This window comes from Phyllopteryx taeniolatus, chromosome 22, assembly GCF_024500385.1.
Source record: "Phyllopteryx taeniolatus isolate TA_2022b chromosome 22, UOR_Ptae_1.2, whole genome shotgun sequence".
Lineage (NCBI taxonomy): Eukaryota > Metazoa > Chordata > Actinopteri > Syngnathiformes > Syngnathidae > Phyllopteryx > Phyllopteryx taeniolatus.
In genome coordinates, this window is record NC_084523.1 from 9,924,602 (window position 1) to 9,948,034 (window position 23,433).

General features: G+C 46.7%; 1 protein-coding gene and 1 long non-coding RNA gene across 9 annotated transcripts; one reads left to right on the forward strand and one right to left on the reverse strand.

Moving 5' to 3' along the window:
• Positions 1–837: 837 nt before the first annotated feature.
• Positions 838–6,149, reverse strand: LOC133471649 (uncharacterized). Its single transcript, XR_009786293.1, has 2 exons — positions 5,790–6,149; positions 838–990 (listed from the first exon to the last, which is right to left on the reverse strand). It is a non-coding gene; the product is annotated as an uncharacterized LOC133471649 (long non-coding RNA).
• Positions 1,044–23,400, forward strand: shank3b (SH3 and multiple ankyrin repeat domains 3b). Of its 8 annotated transcripts, XM_061761296.1 has the most exons (29): positions 1,044–1,304; positions 3,460–3,671; positions 6,980–7,151; positions 7,279–7,318; positions 7,387–7,482; positions 8,108–8,179; positions 8,254–8,362; positions 9,082–9,233; positions 9,309–9,438; positions 9,732–9,769; positions 9,875–9,991; positions 10,455–10,532; positions 11,479–11,545; positions 11,727–11,949; positions 13,185–13,357; positions 13,478–13,591; positions 14,109–14,184; positions 14,258–14,340; positions 14,467–14,591; positions 14,707–14,839; positions 15,119–15,199; positions 15,283–15,300; positions 15,606–15,736; positions 15,841–15,934; positions 16,652–17,194; positions 18,017–18,301; positions 18,360–19,464; positions 19,582–19,608; positions 20,120–23,400. In XM_061761296.1, exons 3-29 carry the CDS (start codon positions 7,015–7,017, stop codon positions 20,718–20,720), a joined length of 4,848 nt encoding a protein of 1,615 aa, XP_061617280.1. In that variant the 5' UTR covers positions 1,044–1,304; positions 3,460–3,671; positions 6,980–7,014; the 3' UTR covers positions 20,721–23,400. The 8 variants fall into 8 exon arrangements, with proteins under 8 accessions (XP_061617280.1, XP_061617276.1, XP_061617277.1 ...); XM_061761292.1 differs by having other exon boundaries at positions 7,279–7,482; XM_061761293.1 differs by having other exon boundaries at positions 1,045–1,304; positions 7,279–7,482; positions 11,730–11,949.
• Positions 23,401–23,433: the final 33 nt, after the last annotated feature.

Sequence of the window (23,433 nt, forward strand, 5' to 3'; positions counted from 1 at the left end):
AGTGCATTGGTGAAAAACTCCAGAAGGGGGCGCCCTAGAACTGCAGCTGCTAAGCCAGTGAGTATTGTGTTCTGTATTCTACTTTTTGTTGTTGTTGTTGTTGTTGTTGTTATTTTTTAAATAAACATTTTGAATACAGGCGATCTTTGTTTTTTCTTCTTAGATTCTTAGGTCTCATTTGACCATATGCTTCCTTGAAGGGATGCTGCCGACCGCGGCGACCATGTTGCTCCAGGCAAGTTGTCGTCCTCAGTACACCAGCCAAGAAAAATGAAGGGAATTTGATATAGTGGACAATATTTTATACATATACAGTGGTGCCAAGAGATACAAGTGACCTACTAAAGAATTTTGGCCAATTGTTTGATTTTGCTACAGTCTGGCAGATTGTGAACAATTTTAAAAAGAAGACGATCACGCTTTTGTGTTTTGTTTGCTAAACACAAAACAAAGACAATTACACCTTGCGTATTTAAAAACAACCTCATGACTTTTGTCCTCGTAAACCCGATTTAGCTCAATGTTAACAAACAATGCAAAACACAATACAATACAAGACAATATAACTAAACTGACAGGCATGTATTCTTTATCCTCTGCAAAGAATGATTCATATTACTGTGGCTTACTGAGGAGTGACTGTGTCCGTCCGTGTATATCTGTAACTTTATGTTATGCTGCTCCCAGGTGGCCAAGGGGCACATACCAAAAGGAGCAGCACGATGGCAGTTGAAATGACACAAAAAGAATTGTGTACGGGTGGCTGTAACGGATTTAAATTTCTTTCTGTTAAGTTTTTGAGAACAACTAAAATAGTGTCAGGGACCGATTCGAATAGAGCAAGGTTTCGTCTTTTATTTCCCATCATGCACCAGGTGGGCTGTGATTGGCCGGTGAAGGCTTTCCCCCTCCCTCGCCTGTTCTCGTGCATCATCGTCATGGCAACGGGGCCGCTCCTCCACACCCACGCCGATCACCCCGATTCTCTCACTGTGGCGCGAGCGAGCAAGGCAAAAAAAGAGAGAAAGAGAAAGAGAGATGTGTTTTCAATCCCACGCGTTGGAGTGGGAGATAACGTGCGCATGCTCACGTGTGTGTGTGTGTGTGTGTGTGTGCGTGCGGGTGTGTGTGTGTGTGCGTGGGCTGAAGCGACCAGCCTTCCACTCGTCCTGCTTCTTCCTCTCTCCTCTTCATCTTCTCGTCTCCAGATACTCTTCCTCCTGCTCCTCTTCCTCCATCATCATCCTCTTCTCTTTTTTTCCCCATCAGTCATCAGGATGGAGAACAAGTCGCTGCGCTGCTGGGTGAGTCTCTGCACATGTGTGTGTGTGATCACGTCAGCGTCATAACAACTGTTGTTTCATGTGTGCAACTTTTTTGGGGCACTTTTTTTGGCTTCCTTTCCTTGTCTCCTTCCATCTTGTGCTCTCATGTTTGGGCGTGGCCTGTCATCGTAATAGTCGAACGCGTCTACGTTTAAGATAAGGTGCTGTAAGGTAAGATTAGTGGGAGGAGTCTCCTGAAGGAGCAGTGTTAAGTTTCTTCAGTTCAACTTGTGAAGGTGCTGCCCCCTGCTGCTTTGGAGGCCTCCATTTGACTCCTGGACCTTCCTTGACTTCTTTCCTTTCCTCACCTCCTCGTTTCCTACACTCCCCCTCTCCTTCCTCACGTCCTCGTTGCTCGTAACTCCTTTCCTGACCACCTTCTCTCCTTCCTCACCTCCTCATTTCTTACACTCCTCCTCTCCCACCTCATTTCCTTGACTCCTCTCCTTCCTCACCTCCTTTTTTCCTCGTCTTCCTTTCCTTACATCCTCGTTCCCCTTCCCTCCTTTGCCACTTTGTTTCCTCTCCCTCATTTCCTTGACTGCTCCCTGGCCTCCTCCTTTCCCTTGACGACACATCTGCTTTGTCACCTCCTCGCTCCCTTGACTCCTCTCCTCCTTCCCTAATTACCTCACCTCTTCTCCACCCTCACCACCTCATTTCCTTGAATCCTCCTTCCTCGCCTACTTCTCCTTTGATATCGCAGCTCCTATCCCCTTCTCGTTCTTCAACGCATCTCCTTCATCACTGCCTTGTGTCCTTGACTCCTTCCTAACTTTCCTCACCTCCTCATTTTTATGGACTCCTCTCCTTTCCTTATCTCCTCCTCTCCTTCCCCAGCCTTCTCTTGACTCTTCTTTTTTCCCTCACCTCCTGGTTTCTCTTTTCTCCTCACATCTTCATTTCCTTTGACTCCTTCGTCCCCTCCTGTCCTTTGTCATCTCCTCATTCCCTTTCCTTCCTGGTTTTCCTCACATCCTCCTCCTCATGCTTCCTCTCCTAGTCCTCTTTGATCCTACTCTCCTTTCTACACACCTTCCCTTGTATCCTATTCCTCACTTTTTTCTACTTTTTCTCCAGCATCCCCTCATCACCGCGCGCGTGTGTGTGTGTGTGTGTGTTACGTAAGTGCGGCAGTGAGTGTGTAGGCCGTGGTCTATCTAAGAGCTGATCTGCTCATGCTATGAGGGAAAAAAGACCATTTGAAGCAGAAAGTGTCTCTCCTTGGCACATGATGTGGTTGTCATGGTAACGCATGAGTCTTCAGAGACAATTTGGTGTCTTGTGTCCACTCGAAAAACAGCAACAAGCCACCGTGCTTCGGCTGCGAGCGATGTGAGAAACTTGACAAGATAATGTGTGTGTGTGTGTGTGTGTGTGAGAGAGAGTGAGAACAGTGGGTCTTATCAGCTCCTGTCATTGGTTGCCATGGTAATGGGCAAAGGGAGCCACATTTTCAGCACACACACAGGATATGTGACCGCAAGCGGATCAGGATCTGGATCGCATGGTTTGTCGTCTTAAAGTTTCACATGAAGTTCGGCTTTGCAAATGTCACGAAATGTATACATCAAGTGTTTCACCACACACACGAGACCACATCCGGATGTGAAAGTGGATCGGATCTGGAGCGGGATCTGGATCGCAGGGTTTCTGAACTTCACCTTGCTGAATGTCACGAAATGTGTGCGTGTGTTATCAGAGTGGTCCAGCTTCTCACCTCTTCCTTCCTCGCCCACACGGACAGGAAACAGGAAGTGTGAGTCACAGGAAGTAGTTGTGATTTTTGTGGAGAGTGGAGATTCTTTTGGCTTCTGACATGTCCTCCAGTCTTTCTGTGTCGCCATAGTAACAAGCTGCACAATTTTTGCCTGCTAAAAGGGTAGCAGTAGCTGTTTTTTTTCTGGTGACAGATAGCTCGTAGCACTAAGTTAGCATCAGAGGGCGTTCCTGCTCTGAGCACAATGCCTGCGTGAACGTCTCAAAATGGCCTCCAAAAGAGATCCCGATCATGTCGTCTCCATGTCGCCTGCCCCAACCTGATGCTTTTGTTTTCCCTGCTCACCCTCCCCTTCTCCACATCCTGCCCCCCCACCCCCCCATCTTCCTCTCGCTCTTCCTCCCCCCTCCCCAGGATGGGCCGACCAGCTCCCACAATACCGTCTGAAGGTCTCCCCGCCGCCATTCACCTGAGGCGCCCCGACCAGATCCCGGACTTCGAGGCCGCCGAGCGACCTCCTCCGAGTGGACCGGATCGGAAACGGATCGGAAGCCTGAAGCTGTAACGCCGTCAGGCTCGGGATCAGATCGCTCGTTGGAAAAGTTTGATGGGAGCGCTGCCAAAAGGTAGGAGGCTTCGTGCGGCGCAACACGACAACAGACGTGAGCAATCGCGTTGGTGGGTCAAGTCACGCTTAAGTCAGCAGTTTTAGGTCTTGGGATTGAAAGACTCGACTTGACTTTGATTTGGAAGTGGTCTGAGGAGCTTCATTTAAACAAAAAACGATCGCTTCGGTGCCATTTGGTTCCAATGAAATATGTTGAAGTGAGTTGAGAAGCTTCATTTTGACCAAAGTATTGCTTTTTCGTCATCTTGTGGCATCTAGGTGCCAAGGAATTATGTTGAAGCGACTTGCGGAACTTCATTTCGACCAAAGTATTATTTTGGCACCATCTTGTGGCATCTTGGTGCCAAGCAACTATGTTTAAGTGAGTTTCGGAGCTTCATATAGACCAAAGTATTGCTTCGCGGGCATCTTGTTACTTCTTTGTACCAAGGAATTATGCTGAAGCGAGTTTAGGAGCTTCGTTTTGACAACAGTATTACGCGGCCGCCATCTTGTGGCATCTTTGTGCCAAGGACCCATGTTGAACGAGGAGTTTCATTTGTGAGCTACTCCCACCTCTCATCAACATTCTGGTTGATAGAGACTACCTTTTTTTTTTTCCCACTTGCTGTGGCCAGGCCCAAAGTGGAATTCACGGTGTACAAGTGCAGGGATAGCATCGAACCACGTCGGCAAGCTTGCCGTTCTGACCTCATACGTTGGTAGAGTAGAGCAAGGTCCTGGCGTTTGACGCCGAACGCTCTTTTGGCTGGTGATTATTTACTTGAGGAGCGTCAGCTTCGGAGAAGACAATGCGGGAAACCTCGATCGCCTCGCTCGTCATCACTTATTCAACAGTCTGAGTCAAGTGTTGTCACCAGCCCAAAATAAACCACTCGTACCTGGAGAGGAAAGAAGCCTCACTTCCCGTCTGCTAAAGCAGGGCATGTCAAACTTTTTGGGTACAGGGGAGACATTTTGACAACGACCCTCCACATAATCTCAGTCGCAATCAACAAAGTTGACTATTTTCAAGAAATAAATCCTCGTGTTATGATAACAGATTGATGTTTTCTAGCGAAAGAAACTTGTAATGTTATGGGAACGTCATATTTTTTCAAGACCATAAGTTAACCTTTACAAGAACAAAGACATATTTTGTTGAGATAAAAATTTACGTAGGAGAGCAAAGTTGTATTTTTCCAAGATAAAGTCATAATATTGCAATAAAGTCAAAGTTCAACAAGGGAAAGAAGTGAATTTGCAATATACAACTTTATTCTTTATTCTGTGATATTCCACTTTTTATTATGGAAAAGCCGCCTTTATTCTAAAGAAATGACTATATTTTATAAATAAAAAAAAAAACACATTTAGTGGATTTAATTTTTTTTTTTGCTGAAATAGAATGCCTTTCCTTCTAAAAAAAACAAACTATTCTTGAAATATAAATAATGAATAAATGGAAACAAGTGGGACTTTATTCTCGGGAAAAAAAAGAAAATATTTTCGAAAAAGTTTCTTTCAGAAATAGGACTTTATTCTAAAATATTTGCCTTCAGTTCTATACAAATAGTACTTTATTCTGGAAAAAATACGGCTTTTGTTCTTGAAACAAATAAGACTATATTCTCGAAAAATAAGACTTTAATTAAAAAAATAAGACTAGTTCTTGAAAACTTAATTGCTGGTTCCCATATGTCGTAAAGTTTTTTGAGACGATACAACACAACGGCGCTCCAAGTCACAGCTTGAAGGGACTGACTCCAGTTTAAGAGTCCCATTGGCCCTCTTCCCCCCTCTCCCAAATCTAAAAAGTGAGCGCCGCGTTGTCTGGAGGAGCAGCTGCAAGCTTTGTTCCCCCAAATCCCTCCGCAAACATCTCGCCATGGCGAGCACCACCCGCCCGCCATTTGATGTCCCAGATGTGTCAGAGCCGGACGGGAAAAGAGCGAGAGTCAGCAGGTAGGACGTAGTTTTCACACGGCAAACTGCGAACATTTGTTCAGCTGCGTTGCCATAGCAACAGTGAACATGTAGAACACACACACACGAAGTGACACAGTGAGGTTAGCACAGGATTCCCTGCTATTCCAGTTGCCATGACAACACACCACTCGTGCCCTCGCCGACTCACCGGGACGCGAGCAGCCGTTCAATTTGGAGCTTCATCAAGTGACTTGTCGTCTTCATTAACAGGAAGTAGAGTCGCACTAACAGGAAGTCGAGAAGCAGCTGTACTGTACTACAGCGACTTGTTAACATGACAAAGTTGTTGGAAGATGAAATGCATTGTGGGAGAAGTTGTTCCTCGGAATACGCGTGCGTGTGTGCGCAGTTTTCTCTTGAGTACAAAAACAGGAAGTGATGTAACATTCCTCGGCCATTATTAGCCTTGCAGAAGGCGGGGGGACAGATGATGGCGAGCGCATGAGCAACATGACCGAAACATTGAACCGTCGGCCATTAAGAAGTTTCCACAAGCTCAAATTAAGTTCACCTGTGAAGGTGAGAGTGCATTTTAAGTTCCTCCTAAAATTTCACCCCGAAAGCCAAATATCCACAACTTTTTGTAAAAAACGAGAATTTCTATGTATCGCTGTTTAAAAAAAAAAAAAAAAAAAAAACACCACGAAATTATTATTAGCAAAGTCGTTGTTGGTATTTTTGCAGGTTGCAAGGCTGTAAGTAAGTAATTTACTTTTAAGGGTATTGTTGGAAAACGAGAAATCATGTTAAAGTGTTTTGGGATCATAGATTGAGATATATTGTTTAACTAGTAATAAAGTTGTGCCTTGACTTTTGAGTACCCCAATTTGTGAGTACCCCAATTTTTTGTATGATTTTTTTCTAATTTTTTTTTTGAGTTACAAACTGTCGCTTGGTCAAATTCTTTTTTTTTTTAAATTTTTTTTTTTTTTTTTTTTTATACTCGCAGTTGTGAGACGTAATTTGCGAGCTTCAGAAAGACCAGCCCGAAGACAAAAAAGGAGCGCCACAGTCGTGATACACTTTCAGACGTTTATTGAACAGGACAAACTGTCCAAAATACAAATACAAAATGAAAACACAGGCAAGGAGCACGGAGGAAGACGCTTACACTGAACTAACTGTGTGAAAAATTGGCAATATATATTTTACAATGCAGTACTATTTTTCCGCATTAAAAACAGGTACCGAAAAATGGTGGTGTTTTTTTTGTGTGTGGGTTGAAGCGGATTAATGGCACGTCAATTCATTTCAATGTGGAAAATTGATTTGATGCTGCGAATAGCGAAACTTCGTAGCGTTGGCTGTCGTGTGACTGTGCGACTTCCTGTCTTTCAGCCACATGCCTCTGAGTCCGGCTGCTGACACCAAACATGATCGCCCACGCCAACAGGCGGTTACTAACGGCAACCCGACAGGCTCTACCGTTGCCCGGGACGCCGCCGCCGAGGACACGCCCTCTGGAAACAGCATCGTGGTCCGCATCGGCATCCCGGACCTGCAGCAGACGGTAACACACACGCTAGCTAGCACACTTTTGTCCGCCGGCCGGCCGGAGGAGGAGGAAGTGACGGGAATGCAAAAGTGAAGAAGTGTCCCATCGAACGTGTCCGTGTGTCCGTCTCTGGCTCTCTCAGAAGTGTTTGCGCCTGGACCCAGAGTTACCCGTTTGGACCAGTAAGCAGAGGGTTCTGGTCACCTTGACTCAGTCTCTCTCGGATGTTTTGAACTATGGTCTCTTCCAGCCGGCGTTCAACGGCCGAGCTGGCAAGTTTCTGGACGAGGAGCGACTTTTGAAAGAGTACCCTCTCCCCCCCATCACGCCCATCCCATATCTGGAGGTGCGCTTTTTCACCACGCAACTTCACTTAAGCGAGGCGGTGTTCGGAATCACTCCGTAGCCGCTGCAGTCAACCCCTGGAGCTCTGTTGCCCATCGTAAAAAACCCTCACGAAAAAGATTTGGTATTGTCCAAGGGATGCCACAGAAGATTTATTTCTATTCGACAAGGTACAAAAACAGCAAATAATGCAGGATAAGCCAACTGTGAATATGCGGGGGTTCCCAGCATAGGAGAAACTAGTTTTGTCGAAATTGTTCTCGTCGACTGTCGTTGAGTAAAATCTAGTATAGTAGAATTTAGGGGAGTAGAATCTATTACAGTAGAATATAGTCGGCGCATCTCAACTCGAGTAGAATCTGTCTAGTGTATTAGAATCTACTTAAGTAGAAAGCGTTCAAGTAGAACGTAGTCCAGTAGAATCATGTATGATGGTACTGTATATTGTAAACTAGTAGCATCTAGTTCATCAGAATGTTGTCAAGTAGAACCTACTCCAGTAGAAATAGACTACAAAGGGATTTTTATATCGTGGACCTGGCGACATAAGAATCCCGTGATTCCGAACACAGCCCGAACAAGTTGTTTTTCCACGCATTGACATGCGTGCCTACGTTGTCTTGCAGTTTCGTTACAAACGCAGAATTTACACGCAGAGTTACGTAGACGACAAGCAGCTGGCCAAGCTGCACACCAAAGTAGGCAAAGAATGTCACAATAAGACAACGAAGGCCTGAAAACCTGAGCTGACTGACTTGTTCTCCTGTCGCAGGCCAACCTGAAGCGCTTCATGGAACATGTCCACCAGAAGAATGTGGAGAAGGTTTCCAAATGGCTGGAAAAAGGTCTCGATCCCAACTTCCACGACTCGGACAGCGGCGGTGCGTAACTTTCAACTTTATTGGAATTGCTGGTGATATGGTCTTCAAATACATTCATTATTGGTTTTTAAATCTGGCAAAATATGACACATACCTCGCCAAAAAAATGTGAACATGATTTTGCTCATGTTGTATGTTTCCAAGCAGGAATTAAAGTCGGGACTTTTTTGTAAATAGTCACTCGAGCGGTCGGAAAAAAATCACTTTAAAAATGTCATTTAAAAAAACTGATTTCGAGAAATGTCATTAAAAATAGATTTGTAAAAGTCGTTATTTTTAAAAAAATATTTATGTGATTTAAAAAAAGAATGAGATTCAAATGAATTGAATAACATTTCTTTAATATGATAAAAGAAAGGGGGGAAAAAAGCATCTTTATTTTTAATTTTTTTAAAATGATTTATTTATTTTAAGAATTCTATTAAACAAGATGAAAGAAGATTTTTAAAAATTATTTGAAAAAAGTTTTACAGGTACCGGTAATTTCAAATATTAGACATTAAAATGTTTTTGGAAATGTGGTTTTTCATAAAAAAAATAAATAAAAAAAAAGAACCACATTGAACATAAGATTGAAAAACATGAAACAAGTGATTGAAGATGATTTCAAAGATTCCTTCTCAACTTCGTTCGCTTACTGTTGGCAAAATGCCAAGTGAAGTTGAAGTCCAAATGAGTGCGCTTCAGTTGAACGAATGGCGCAATGTGCTCGTCCTCAGAGTGCCCTCTGACCCTGGCCGTCCAGTTGGAGGAGAGCTGCGAGCTCATCAAAGTTCTCCGCAGCGGTGGCGCTCACCTGGACTTCCGCACCAGGGATGGTATCACCGCTCTGCATCGGGCCGTCATGTGCCGCAACAGCGCCGCTCTCACGGTAAGGACCGCCGCCGCAACCGGCAGCCCACCTCTTAGCGGACCCGCACGATGACTCGCTTCCGGTACTTTGTAGACCCTGCTGGACCTGGGAGCTTCTCCGGGCTACAAGGACAGCAGGGGGCTGACTCCCCTCTACCACTCTGCCATGGTGGGTGGCGCCCCCTACTGCTGCGAGCTGCTACTGCAGGACCACGCCACATTAGGTACTCCTTCAACATTGCAAGACTCCGAAAACCTTTCATCAAACCTCTTCAAAATAGTGTCAAGCAAGGGTTAGGGTTTCATGTTGGGGTTTCAAATCATGGTTACAAGCCATGAGATAGCAAAGCACTACCTTTGTCTCAATGAACCTCCTCGAGTCACTGCACCATAGTTCCTTGGCACTAAGTTGCATGAGTTCATTCTATAAAATAATGTGCTTATTGTTTCATTCATCACGGTTTGCTGGTGAAAGACACTTCGAGTGATAAACGGCTACTTGTTGTCATGGTTACAGGCATGACTGACGAGAACGGATGGCAGGAAATCCACCAGGTGACAAACACTCACACGCCCACACGCGGGCCCAATCACTCGCTCAATCAAAGCTGCAATTATACGTTCAGATTTAGTAGCGTAATCACGTATGTGCGTGTTTAGGCGTGTCGCCATGGAAACGTGCAGCACTTAGAGCACCTGCTGTTCTACGGCGCTGACATGAGCTCCCAGAATGCATCGGGAAACACGGCGCTGCACCTCTGCGCTCTCTACAATCAGGTGAGAAGACGGTGGCTCAAAGGTGCGGTACGAGGGCGCCCTCTCGTGCGTGCTATGCGCCGACATTCTTTCCGTCGCATTTCAAACGCCATCTTACAACCAGACACAGCACTGAAGAAAACATTCAGTTGTGTTTTACTTGGAAATGCACTTCATCTTTCAGAACTGTTTAGTTTTTAACTACAGTTTTTTAACATTGACCTCCAGTCATTTTTATTGAATCATTTTTCAATGACGTTTTTGTTTTATTTGACATTTTCCTAGATGAAGTTCAGTTGTATTTAACTTTTGCGTTTAGCTCATATTGACTGGCAGCCGTTTTCAAAGCAGAGTTCCCCAAATTTGCGGCTGTTTTAGAGAATTTGACTTAGCGTTCAAGATCTGTGACAATATAAGCACCGAACTGACCAAAACAAAGACTAGACTCCCACTGGTCACATGTGTTCGTTGCTTCCTCCTGCAGGACAGTTGTGCCAGAGTGTTGCTCTTCCGAGGAGCCAACAAGGACATCAAGAACTACAACAACCAGACTGCCTTTCAGGTCAAAACTTCCACCGCCGCATTCCTGTGACGATGCACTACAGTGGTGCCTTGAGATACAAGTGACGCAACTTCCTGTCCAGATTATTTTTTTGCTTTGCCTTGCAAGCAAAAACGGGAAATATGAGTGGCAGTGAACTCAACTCAACTCACTTGACAACAAGCAGAAGTTGTGCAGGGAGTGAATAATTAAAAAAAAATAATAATAATAATGACGCTTCGAACTGTTTATTGCCACTCCAAGTTGACGTTAATGACTATAGGGCTCACCGTATTAAAAGGCGCAATCTCAGTTACGGGGTCTATTTCTGTATTTAACACATCCATAAGGCGCACCGTATTATTGGACGCAGGCATGGTGAAACATACGCTAGCTTAAAACATACGGTAGCATGCATGCACGCTAAAACAATGTTTTTAAAAAGGCAGCTCCGGTTTCCCCACACATCCAAAAACGTGCGTGATAGGTTAGTTAAAAGCTCTAAATCCCCCGTAGGTGTGAATGTGAGTGTGTATGGTTGTTTGTTTATATGTGCCCTGCGATCGGTTGGTGACCAGTTCGGGGTGTACCCAGTCTCTTAGTTAGCTAGGATAGGCGCCAATACGTCCACGACCCGCGTGAGGATAAGCGGTACGGAGAATGGATGGAATTGTATTTTTTTTGGAGGCTGGAGTGGATCCATTCATTTCAGTGGGGAAAGATGATTTGAAATATTATGTGTTTTAAGTTCCGAGCGTGGTCACGGAACAAATTCAACTCGTACCTCAAGGCGCCCCTGTAAAAAAACACATGACAAACATTTTGTGTGAGGCTGGAGCAGATTAATGGCATTTCCATTCACTTCAATGGGCAAAGATGATTTGAGATGGGAAAGGGCGCGAGCGCTTTTTTTCAATTTTTTTTGATCGGTAGTGTATGTGTAACAATGATGGATGTCATTCTCTAGGTCGCCATCATCGCCGGGAACTTTGATTTGGCAGAAATCATCAAGATCCACAAAGGTTCTGACGTTGGTCAGTGGCAAGCCTCACTATATTATTGTACCTTTTACATAGATACAATAGATAGACTATTATTATCATTTATCCACAAGGGAAACTGGCTTTTGAAGGGAGATTTACTCCAACATAGTTCTGAAGCTCTGTGTGTGTGTGTGTGTGTGTGTGTGTGTGTGCGCGTGCGTGTGCGTGCAAGTAGTTCCCTTCCGAGAATCTCCGTCGTACACCAAGCGCCGCCGCCTGGGAACCATCAGGTCCCCGGCAGGAAACGGTCTGTCGTCACCGCGCTCTCTGATTCGCTCGGTCAGCGACAACACCCTGGAAAGCCCCGCCTCCTCCCCCGGTCCGTCCATGCAAAGCTTGGAAGCGCACCTGGACACGCACACGCACTCGCTACGCCGACACGCGCGCCGACTCAGGTAAGCGCACGGGTGGGCCAAATGGCTGCCATTAAATAATTGGGTAATTGATTCATTGATAAAGTGATAAAAAGTAATATATTAATTATAAAATAAACCGATTCCAAAAACATATTACATACACTAACTTTTTTTTAACGTTTACCTCATCTACGAATGACTAAATGTACAATAAACATTTGTATACATACATTTAACACTTTATTTAATTAATAATTAATTGAGTTCCATCATGAGCTTATAATGACATAACAAAATATTATAATTTATTATTAAAACTGACAATATTATTTATCTCATTAAATGGGTAATTGATTTATTGTACAGTAAATAATGAAATAGTAAAATAACCAATTTTATATGTACACCACTTTTACTGTCACCGTGTCTATTTTATTAATTGGATCTGGCAAGTCTTTTTCTGACAAAATAAGTAAGGAAGCAATCTTGTGTTTGTGATTTATTTCTTTTTTTTATTACGAGACAGAAATCTTTGCAAAGAGAGGAAAAGGTACGAGTCGTCACGGGTTTGCATCCCCTTACGGAGGCGCAAGCAAAAAAATCACCTTGGTTAGAAAAAAGTGAGAGAGAGAGAGACGGAAAAACCAAGAAATGATTGTCACGCAAACGGCTCTGTCCAGCTGCGCTCAAACTTCTCTTTGTGGGAAACGAAGAGTCGTCAAAAGAAACCTGAGCACATTTGCGAGGACACACACAAGCACTGCGCTGTCTCACCGCTATGGAACCGTGAAACATGCAAAAGTTGGATTCAACTCATATTTCACATGTATACATATGAAACATCCATTTTACAAATCAATTGTAAGAAAAATATTATAAATAGTACCATTTACTAATATGTCTTATTAAAATGAAACAATAAAAAACTTATTTTACATCCACATTTGAACTTTTTTTTACTAACGAAAAAAAAATGTAATTGCTTAGTTAAATTTCTTATAAAAAATGAAAAATGACTAAAACTACACTGTATGTTACATATTTGACATGCATTTATTTTGGGGGAATTATGTTAATTTTGATTTATTGTAAATCATAAACAATTACACAGATACATTTCACAAGTTTCTTTTATTTTATACAATAATTGAAATAACTACATTATAAATTATAAAATTCAAACTTTAGCTTGAGTATTTTATTATTAAAATGAAAAAAAAAAAATATATATATTTAACCTAATCATCAATCATACATGTTCATGTTATGTTCAGTCCGAGTGGCGGACATGTGGAGAGCAGCCCCCCGTCCTCGCCCCCCCTCACCCCACAGTTGAGGAAGAAGAGGCTGTACAGCGCCGTGCCGGGACGCACCTTCATCGCCACGCGTTCCCATGTACCCCAGGGTTCCGGAGAGATCCAGCTGCACCGCGGCGAGAGGGTGAAAGGTAGCCAGACCAGCAAACTTATGGGGTCCAGCGGGGACTTTATTTTCCAAGGACTGGGGCATAATCCTCAAACATTATTGTACGGCTCGCTAACCCCTGTAATGTGTCGCGGATCTACAGTTCTGTCCATCGGCGAAGGCGGATTCTGGGAAGGAAACGTCAAAGGAAGAACTGGCTGGTTTCCTGCCGACTGCGTTGAAGAAGTTCAGATGAGACAGTACGACCCCCGACTGGGTAAACGGCTGAAGTGAAATCATATCTCAGAATGAGTTTTTCCACAAAAGTCCCACCTCCGGATGTGAGAGCGCATTTTTGTTCCTTCGCTTGCAGCAATGACATTTTTCAAAACTAGTTTAGCGTTTAGTTTAGTTTTTAATGCCCCTGCTGGGAATTTCCAGTTTCCTCACCAGCTTTAATTTGCATTCACTTGCACGGAAATAATTGAAACCAGGATGTTTTTCTTAACAGATAAATTTACCATCTTCGCAGTTTCCAATATGTGAATAAATCCCTATTTGCGGTACAAAAAGCAGTGATTTTTTTGCAGTGTGTATTATTATTTTTTCAAATAGTTGCTGAATATGGTGTAGCGACCAAATCAGTAAGTTGGCAACACTGACTGTGCTTTTGTAAACTAGCTCCTTTCCGTTCGCTGCCGCGTTGTTCGTGGAAACGGTGCAGGTCAACGGGGACGCTACAGATGCAATAATAATTAAAAAAACAACAACTCTTCCCAACAAATGTGTTTCAGAGACTCGGGAGGACCGCACCAAGAGACTGTTCAGACATTACACGGTGGGATCGTACGACAACTACACCTCCTACAGGTGAGTCGCGCACTCGCTGATGAGCGCATTCATTGTTGAATCGTTGCTCACGCTTCGATCGAATTGTCGTCAGCGACTACGTGATCGAGGAGAAGATGGCCGTGCTGCAGAAGAGAGAGAGCGAAGGATTCGGCTTTGTCCTGCGGGGAGCGAAAGGTAGACAGACGGCTGGATAGATCGGCCAAGTCACTCATTTTTTAAAAAGAATGAATAATTTCATAATTTTACATTTGAAAGATTCTTGATAATATAAATGCTGAAATCCCGTTGTATCATGGCAAGCTGAGACCCCCATCGAGGAGTTCGCCCCCACACCGGCGTTCCCCGCATTGCAGTACCTGGAGTCTGTTGACCAGGGCGGCGTGGCCTGGAGAGCGGGTCTACGCACCGGGGACTTCCTCATCGAGGTTTGCTTGGTTGTTTTATTTTGTTTATGTGGTAGGGACCATGTGCAAATGAGCAAAATACACGATGTGAACGCACGTTTTGAAATTCAGGTTTCATCTTTGCTGGTGTGTGCAGGTGAACGGCGCCGACGTGGTGAAGGTTGGCCATCGCCAGGTGGTGGCACTCATCCGGCAGGGCGGCAGCCGCCTGCTGATGAAGGTCGTGTCCGTTTCCCGCAAGTCGGACGCCAATCTTATCAGGAAGAAAGGTTTGCTTTTACGACTTGAGAAAGTCAACCTTCGCTCGGACACAAGTAAGGCTAGGACCCAAGGACACTAGGTCACAAGGATGCTTGGATAAAAGTACACTAGGAAACAAGTAGACAAATACACCAGGTCACAAGGATGCTCAAACACCAGTACACTAGGTAACAAGGATGCAGTCTCAAGTACGCTGGACGCAAGTAGACAAGAACACGTCTACGAGGGTTGACCGTACTGCTCATTTTTAACGAGGTTCTGGCCTCTGATTGGTTCTGCTTTCATAGCCCCTCCTCCTCCCAAGAGAGCCCCCAGTACTTCGTTGACACTACGATCCAAGTCCATGACTGCTGACCTGGAGGACATAGGTAAAACACACACGCACACCCATGTACGCAAACACACAAAGTCAATATGTAAGAGATTTCGTGGACTTTTTCCATGTGTGCAGCCAGGAGGAGGCGCTTTGGTGAGTCATGTGATCATCAAGGTCACAACGTGTGCTGTTGTGTTCATGCTGAATGTTGGTCAAAGTGTTGCTTTTGTGTTGGCGTGTGCGTGAGAGTGTTATTTTTTAATTTATGTCTTTTTTTTTTCAATAAATTGTATATAACTAATTTCCCTCGTGTTGTCTGTTTCTTAACGGGAGTTAAAGTTGATTTTTGGAAAAATAGTCGCTAGGGTGGTCCGAAAAGTCGGCATGTAGTTCATGTCAGCGGGGAAAAATAAAAACTAGAATTTAAAAAGTTGTTCGAACAAAACTCCAACCTGCAGAAAAACTGGACGACATGTTGGCGGGGAACACACAGGAAGTGGTTCTGCGGTCCCGGCCCTCCGACGACTTCAGGGCGGCCACGGTAAAGCAGAGGCCCACCAGCCGGAGAATCACTCAGGCCGAGATAAATGTAAGATTCATTTGTCGCCCTCTGGGGGAAATCTGACAAAATACACACCGATGTGCCAGTAACACCGTGTAATTCATTGTGTGTGTGTGTGTGTGTGTGTGTAGTCATTGTTTGAGCGTCAGGGTCTGGTTCCGCCGTCGGGCCCCGAGAAAAGCACCATGGCGCTTCCCAGAGGAATGTCCAGAACCAAAAGTTTTGGTGAGTCTTTTCGAGGTTTTATTTCAAGAGATGGTTCTAGTTCCAAGAAGGTTCTAGTAAAGAGGGAAGAAAAGGTTACAGCTAAGAGAGATGGTACTTGTCCCAAGAGAAGGTTTCAGTCCCAAGAGAGGGTACTAGTCCCAATAGAAGGTACGAGTACCAAGAGAACGGTTAAGTCTGACGTGAAGGTTCTAGTCTCCAGACAAGATTCTCATCCCAAGAGAAGGTTCCGGTCCCTCGGGAAGGTTCTCATTCGAAGAGACGATTCTAGTTCGAGAAAAGATACAAGTCGTGAATGAAGGTTCAAGTCTAAAGACAAGATTCTTGTCCTAAGAGAAGGTTCTCATCCCAATGGAAGGTAGTAGTCCCAAGAGGAGGTACTATTCCCAAGTGAATGAAGAGAAGGTTCTACTCTGGAGACAAGGTTCTGGTACCAAGACAAAATTTTTGTCGTGAGAAAAAGTTCTTGTCCCAAGAGAAGGTTCTTGTACCGAGAGAAGGTTGAAGTGGTTATTATGTAAATGAGTCCCACTGTTATGTCACAGTGGGGGTCAGAGGGCTCAGTCAAAGACTCATTTTCAGAAAATCTAAAGATTGGTTGTTTAATGTTTATATGAGACACAAAAGATAATTTATAAAGTAATAAAAGGTCAATTTTCCACAACTGGCTTAGTTTAGCACCGAGAATGCTGATGTGTCACCATGGTTACCACACAGGCACCCCTGAGGACGATCGCATCTCAGCTCTAATCCACGAAAGTCGCTTTCCTCGGAGCTCCTCTCTGACTGACAGCTTCATCCCGCCGCCTCCCCAGACGGCGCCGCCCCCTCCTCCGTCCCCGCTCTTCCTCCTGGACTCAGGGCCTCCTCCCTCCTTCCTTCCCCCTCCTCCCCCCGCCAGAGGGGAGGGACTGACCCGGTCCAGCTTCAAACCGGGGTCCGAGCCCAGGCTTCAGGAGCTGTCGGACACGCCGTCCAGGAGCCACGCTGAGCGTCAGAGAAAGGCGCGCTCCATGATCATCCTGCAGGATACGCCGCCTCAGCTGCAGCCAGAGATGCACTCCGCCGCCATGCATCTTTCCTCCTCGCACACCTCCACGCTGTCTCTCCACACTGGCGCCCTCGGACACTCGCCGCTGTCACGCCGCCGAGGACGACCCATCGAAAACCCTTACGCCAATGTGGGACAGCAGGCCCCCCCGGCCAAACCTCAGAGGAGGAAGTCGCCTCTCCTCAAACAACTTCCTGTGGAGGAGCAAGGTAGGTGTGCCCCCTTGTGGTCTCCAGCCTCATTGAATGAGCGGTTGGTTCTCCCAAGAGGTTTTAGTATTGAGAGAAGGTACTAGTCTTCAGAGAGGGCTCTAGTCGTAAGGGAAAGTACTAGTCTAAAGAAAAAGGTCTAGTACCACCTGACAGTTCTTGTCCTAAGGGAAGATTGCAGTCCGGAGGGCTTCCCATCCCAAGAGAAGGTTCTCATCTGAGGAAAAATTTGTAGTCCTGAGAAAAGGTCGTAGTCCAGAGAAAAGAATCTTGTCCCAAGAGAAGGTTCTTATCCAAGCGAAACGATGTAGTCCTGAGGAAGGTTCTATTCTGGAGAGAAATGGAATGCTCTAGTCCCAAGTGAAGTTACTGGTCTGGAAATACAGGTCTAGTAGGGAGAGAAAAGTTCTAGTCGTTAGGGATGGCTTTAACTTTGAGAAAAGGTTATAGTCCAGAGAGAAGGTTCACGTCCCAAGAGAGGTTTCTCATCCTGGTTAAGTAGAAAGTTGTAGTCCCGTGAAAAGGTACTTGTCCCAAGGGAAGGTTCTAGTATTGAGATAGGGTTCTAAGCCATATTCCCTCTGGATTCTTGTCCTGAGAGATGGTTTTTATCCAGTGATAAGGTTCTCATATGAGAGAAGGTGGTTGGGTGGTAGAGAAAAGGTACGAGTCCCAAATGAAGGTTGTAGTCTAGAGAGAAGCTTCTCGTCCCAAGAGAATGTTCTCATTCGAGTAGAAGGTTGCAGTTCCAAGAAGCTTCTGGTCCCAAGGGACTGGTCTAGTCTTAAACGAAGGTTCCAGTCCCCTCTATCTTGTGTGCAGGCCTCAGAGACCAGGATGCAAAGTCGGAGACGAGTGCCCCCGGTAGCCCCAGCAGGGCAGAGCTCTACCAGCAGCAGGTTCTGTCTGAGCGCGCTCGCGTCCACGGCCGCCGCTCCTCCCTCTTCCTGTCCGTAGAGGGCGCCATTTCCGACAACCAAGCGCCTCCTCTCCTGACTCAGAGTCACTCCATGGACGACCTGGGCGAGCTTCCTCCTCCTGCGCCAGTCCTTTCACCCTCACCCACCCCGCACACCTTCCTGCACCCGCTCACCGGCAAGCCTCTCGGTAAGAATTATGACAATAATGTAATTGGAGCACAGTCGAACATTTGTCTCCTCCTCAGATCCTTCGTCTCCGCTCGCCCTGGCTCTGGCCGCACGAGAACGAGCGCTCACCGCCCGCACGCCGAGCCCCGAGCCACGAACCAAACACGCCTCGGCTTCCACCACGCCCATCCCCACCCCGGCCGCCAGCCCGGAGGGTCGCCATAAGCGCACCCCCGTCCCCACCCCGCAGAGCAGCCCCGAGCCTCGCTCCAAGCGCACCACCCCACAGACCAGCCCTGAGCAGCGGAGCAAGCGCACCACCCCTCAGAGCAGCCCTGAGCTCAGGCACAAGCGCATAACTCCGCCTCTCTTCCCTGATGGACAGGTGGAGCGTCCCGAAGCTGAGGGCGGCGTTACGTCCCCCGCGGGGCCCTCCCCTGAACGCTGGAGGCCCGTCCCACTGGCCAACCTGGCCAATGAGAGCCACTCGGCTGTGATTGACAGGCGTAGAAGTCTGACTATTGGGAGCTCAGAGGAAGAAGGCGGTGCCTATACAGTGACCCTCCCACCCGCGTTGTTGTCATCCAGTGACGAGGAGACAAGGGAAGAGCTACGGCGGATCGGTCTGGTGACACCGCCCCCTGGTTTCGCCGCCCCTCCGTCCCCCCTCTCTCTGACCCCACGTCGTGGCGGTGAGGGCGACACAGGGGATGATGACAAGGAGCCTCGTGATGGCTCGCTCCCTCCCTCCATCACCTTGGCGTCGCCCCCCGCCCCGCCGTCGCCCTCCTCGCCACCCGCCGGCCACCCCTCCTCGGCCCTCAAACCCCGTCTCCGCTCGCCCATTGGCCGTGGCCGCTCGGCCCTCAGGGACCCTCTGCTCAAGCAGTCTTCTGACAGCGAGCTGCTCCCATCCTCGCCCGCCTCCGCGGCCGCTGCCCGCCAGCCGCGGTACCTCTTCCAACGCCGCTCCAAGCTGTGGGGAGGCGGCGGCGACGAGGAGGGCCGGCCCGCGGCGCTGGGTGGCCAAGGGTCAGCCTCGGCCCTGGAGTTGAGCGGCAAGGCCGAGTCGGGCCTGGACCTCGCCAACAGACTCCACCTCCTCAACAAAGATAGCCACTCCCTGGGGGAGGAGCCCAGCCCCCTTGACCCTGGACGCAGGTCCCCAGTAGGTGGGGCCAGGTACGTGTGTGTGCGTGGGCGTGCGCATCTGTGTGTGTGCGTGCATGTGTGTGTGTAAATATGTGTGTTTTTGTGGGTGTGTGTGCGCTGTAACCCAAAGTGTGGTTTGTGTTGCAGATGTGTGGAGAGTGGAGAGAGCAAATCGTAGGTTTTATCTCTGGTAAACATTTCTTGTTATCGCTCTTAGACGTTAACGTCTGCTAACTAACGCTACACAGTATGTCGCTGTATATTGTATGTACGGTACAGCTAATCTTAGCATCACTTCACAAAGCTAACTGACAATGACAACATTTATAATGGCCGCCAGCCTGCCAGAGCTGCTTGTCTCATGTTCCTCTTCAGTTGTAGTTACATTTGACTTTCCTGATTTTGCTCTAAAAAACTAACAAGCACTTCGAGCTAACACTGTACATTTATGCTATGTTATGTTATGTTTGACTTTGAAGGGTCTTAAATTCCAAAGAGACTGAGTTTTCTAAATTCTTCCCCTATAGCACTCCATGCTAACAGGGGCTAAGCAGTTTTAGCACCTAGCACAGTCAAGTCGGACCCTGAACCGCCTCTCACGTCTCACCTTCTAGCACTGCGCTCTCATGCTAACATGCGTCTAATGGTAACGTGCGAAGATGCTAACCGTTGCGTGATGTTACAGGTTGTTCTCCAGTCTGGGCGAGCTGCACACCATCTCCCAGCGAGGATACGGCACCACCTACACGGTCCGACCGGGAAGTCGCTACCCCGTCACCCGCCGCAGCCCCTCCCCCTCCCCGTCTCCCTCCCCCTCCGATAGGCCGTCGGGCCTGGGCTCCTCCCCCTCCCCCTGCTCCGAGCGCCCCGACCTGAGCTCGGGCCGCGCCCTGACCATCCTGAAATCGTCCAGCCTCAGCCTGCCGTCGGAGCCCAAGGAGGTCCGCTTCGTCATGCGCAGCGCCAGCGCTCGAACCCGCTCCCGCTCGCCCTCGCCCTCCCCTCACGCCTCCCCGTGCCCATCGCCGGTCCTCAGTGGCCCCCTGCTGGCGCTCAGACCCTGGAGGCAGCGCCCGCTCAGCTTGTGGAACAAGTACGACGTGGGCGACTGGCTGGAGAGCGTCGGGCTGGCCGAGCATCGCCAGCGCTTCCAGGATCACGAGATCGAAGGCTCGCACCTGCCCGCCCTCACCAAGGACGACTACGTGGAGCTGGGCGTCACCCGGCTGGGCCACCGCATCAACATCGAGCGTGCCCTCAGACAACTATTGGACGCTGCCACTTGACCACTGTCACCGCCATAGGTCTACTCGCTATTTTTGTCAGCTCAGCTCTTTGATCGCCGCCATTGAGCATTCGGGTGTTGAAACCTTTAAATCCTGAAAAGAATCGTTGACGATGGACATGATCGATTGTTTATGATCGATGGACAAGATTCAACACCTCCACTTTTACCCCAAAAATGGGTGTTGAACCATTTATCTGGGCAAAGTGGGTGTTGAAGAATTTCACCTGGGAAAATGTGGGTGTTCAATTCTTTCAATCACGACCATCGATGGACGTGACCGATTGTCATGATCAATGGTCCTGATCAAAAGGGTTCAACACCCACACTTGTGCAAGTGAAATTATTTTTTGGGCGAAATTGTGGGGATTGAATCCTTTCCATCGATCATCAATGGACGTGATCGAATATCTTGATCGATTGATGTATGAGTGTTGAAGAATTTTGCCTCGAAAAGTGTAGGTGTTGACGACAATCACGACAATCGATCACGTCCATCGTTGAACCCTTTCGATCCGTCAATGAGGATGGTCGTGATCGAAAGGATTCCACACCCACACTTTTCCCGTGAAACATAATTAGGAAAAGTGTGGGTTTTTAACCCTTGCGATCGTGATCAGTTTCATTCGTCAGGTCCATCAATCATGACCATCCATCACCATCGTCCATCACGTCCATCCATCGTGATCATCCGCCACGTCCATCGAGCAGTCTCGCATCTCACTGCGCCAGAAGACGTTCAACAAGTAAGCCACAAAGCAAAACATCCTCCCAGTCGCTTCCTTTGTTATCCCCGATGCTAACATGTTAGCTTAGCTGCGTAAGTATTAGCGATCAAAGAGCTGGTCTGATTTTTTTTGTTTTTCCTCCAACAATTATTATAATTCCTGAAGAATATTAGTCTTGATTTTGAATATTTCTGAATATAATGGACTCTATGCACGCAGCACTTCTGCAAGGTGGCGTGTTGAAGTCCCTGTAGAGTGAAAATAAAAATGCCTTATAAATTGGACATAGCACAGAGAAGTGTTGTCAACGACCTTGCCAAATTGGAATGATTAAAAAAAAACATTTTCCCCACAAAAGTTTCCCCCTCCTCGCTCACCCGCCTTTCTCCCCGTGACGTGTGCGCACTCACGGGCAGCAACGAGGCACTCTAATTCAACTACGCCGGCCTGAAGGCCCTGTCCACACGCTTGCTGTCAAGTCCGACGAGTTCTCCCCTGCCCCCTTCTCGCCCTTTCAACTTTCTATGCGTGATGTGCGTGCACTCACAGCTGACAACTAGGCGCTCTAAAGCGACTATGCCAGCACAAAGCCCCTGCCACGTCCAAAGAATGAGGGAAACTGAAATGGTGACGAGTTCAACGCCAAATCGCCACAATTGAGTACTTCACAGTTCTTAGTCTTACGTTTTCACGTTTTCAGCATTTCTCTTCAAACGTGTAGAACGTGTATGAAGAAACAAATCGCCGAGTTCACTTTACAGGGTCGTTCACGACAGAGGTTATTTTTCATTCAGATGCCCTCTGACCTTTCCACCAAAAATGCGTTATGGCTTGCCGTGCATAAGGTCCATTATCCTCATTTAGATTTTCTGAGCAATGACGTGCTAGTGTTGACTTTATTCTACTTTCACTTTTGATTTGACAATGAGTTGAATGCCCTCGTCACCGTGGCGACGTGCAGGAGTTCTTGATGACTTGTCAACCAGTGTGCGCGTGTGTATGTGTGTGTGTGTGTGTGTGTGTGATACGTGTTGATTGGACATGGTGCTACATGTTGGAAGCCATCTGTACAGGAAGTAACTTCATCATCTTTAACCCAATCGCAGCAAATCAATCAATCGCAACGACAAAAAAACTATAACAATCAAAGATTTGGGCGTCAAGGTCGTTCGAGGGGTTTCCACTCTGCCATGAGGTTTTTCTTTTTGTTTCTTTTTTTAACCTCGCCATCTGTGGAGATTTCGCGAACATTTTCTTCTAGCATCCTCGTCGCGCTAGTAATGGGAAGGATTGCTCCAGCGATCGATCCGGAAAGTATTCCACGGTGTGAACATTTTTCGAAGACACACGAGCGCAATCTGAAACATATTCACAGGAAAAAAAAGTTACCATCAATTATTCCACCACATACATACCGATACAAAACCTTTCTTTCCTGTTGAAACAACAGCAACATTTTATTCCAAAATGGAATTTATTCACTTCTTGTCCTAAAAATTGTACACAAAACACCCCTTAATAATTATGAATACATTCTGTCTGCACTGAATGTGTATTTATCACCTTTTAGTATTATTTGTACGAACTAGCGCGTGAGCTAATTTTAGGGCACGCCCTCAACATGAAAGCAGCTAGCTCAGCGCAAGAAATCACACATGGACGCAAGCTAATGCGCGGATGTGCTAACGGGCGCTCACTTCAACATATAAACATTAGGTTGTAGACTAAAGATAGAAAATGTAGCTAAATAGTTATTCCTAAGTCAAGAATAAGCAATAGACTGCTAAGTGGTGATGAAGTCATCATGTTTGTTATGTAAGCACATTCCAGTATTTAATGAATTGATTGATGGATTATTGGACGGCTTTGATGCTTCTTTGTGCTCTTTTCTTTCTTTGGACACACACCAAACATGTTGTCACGTTTCTAATAAAGGCTCATTTACTACGACAAGCCTCCACCCGCCGCCTCGGAGACCAAGACCCT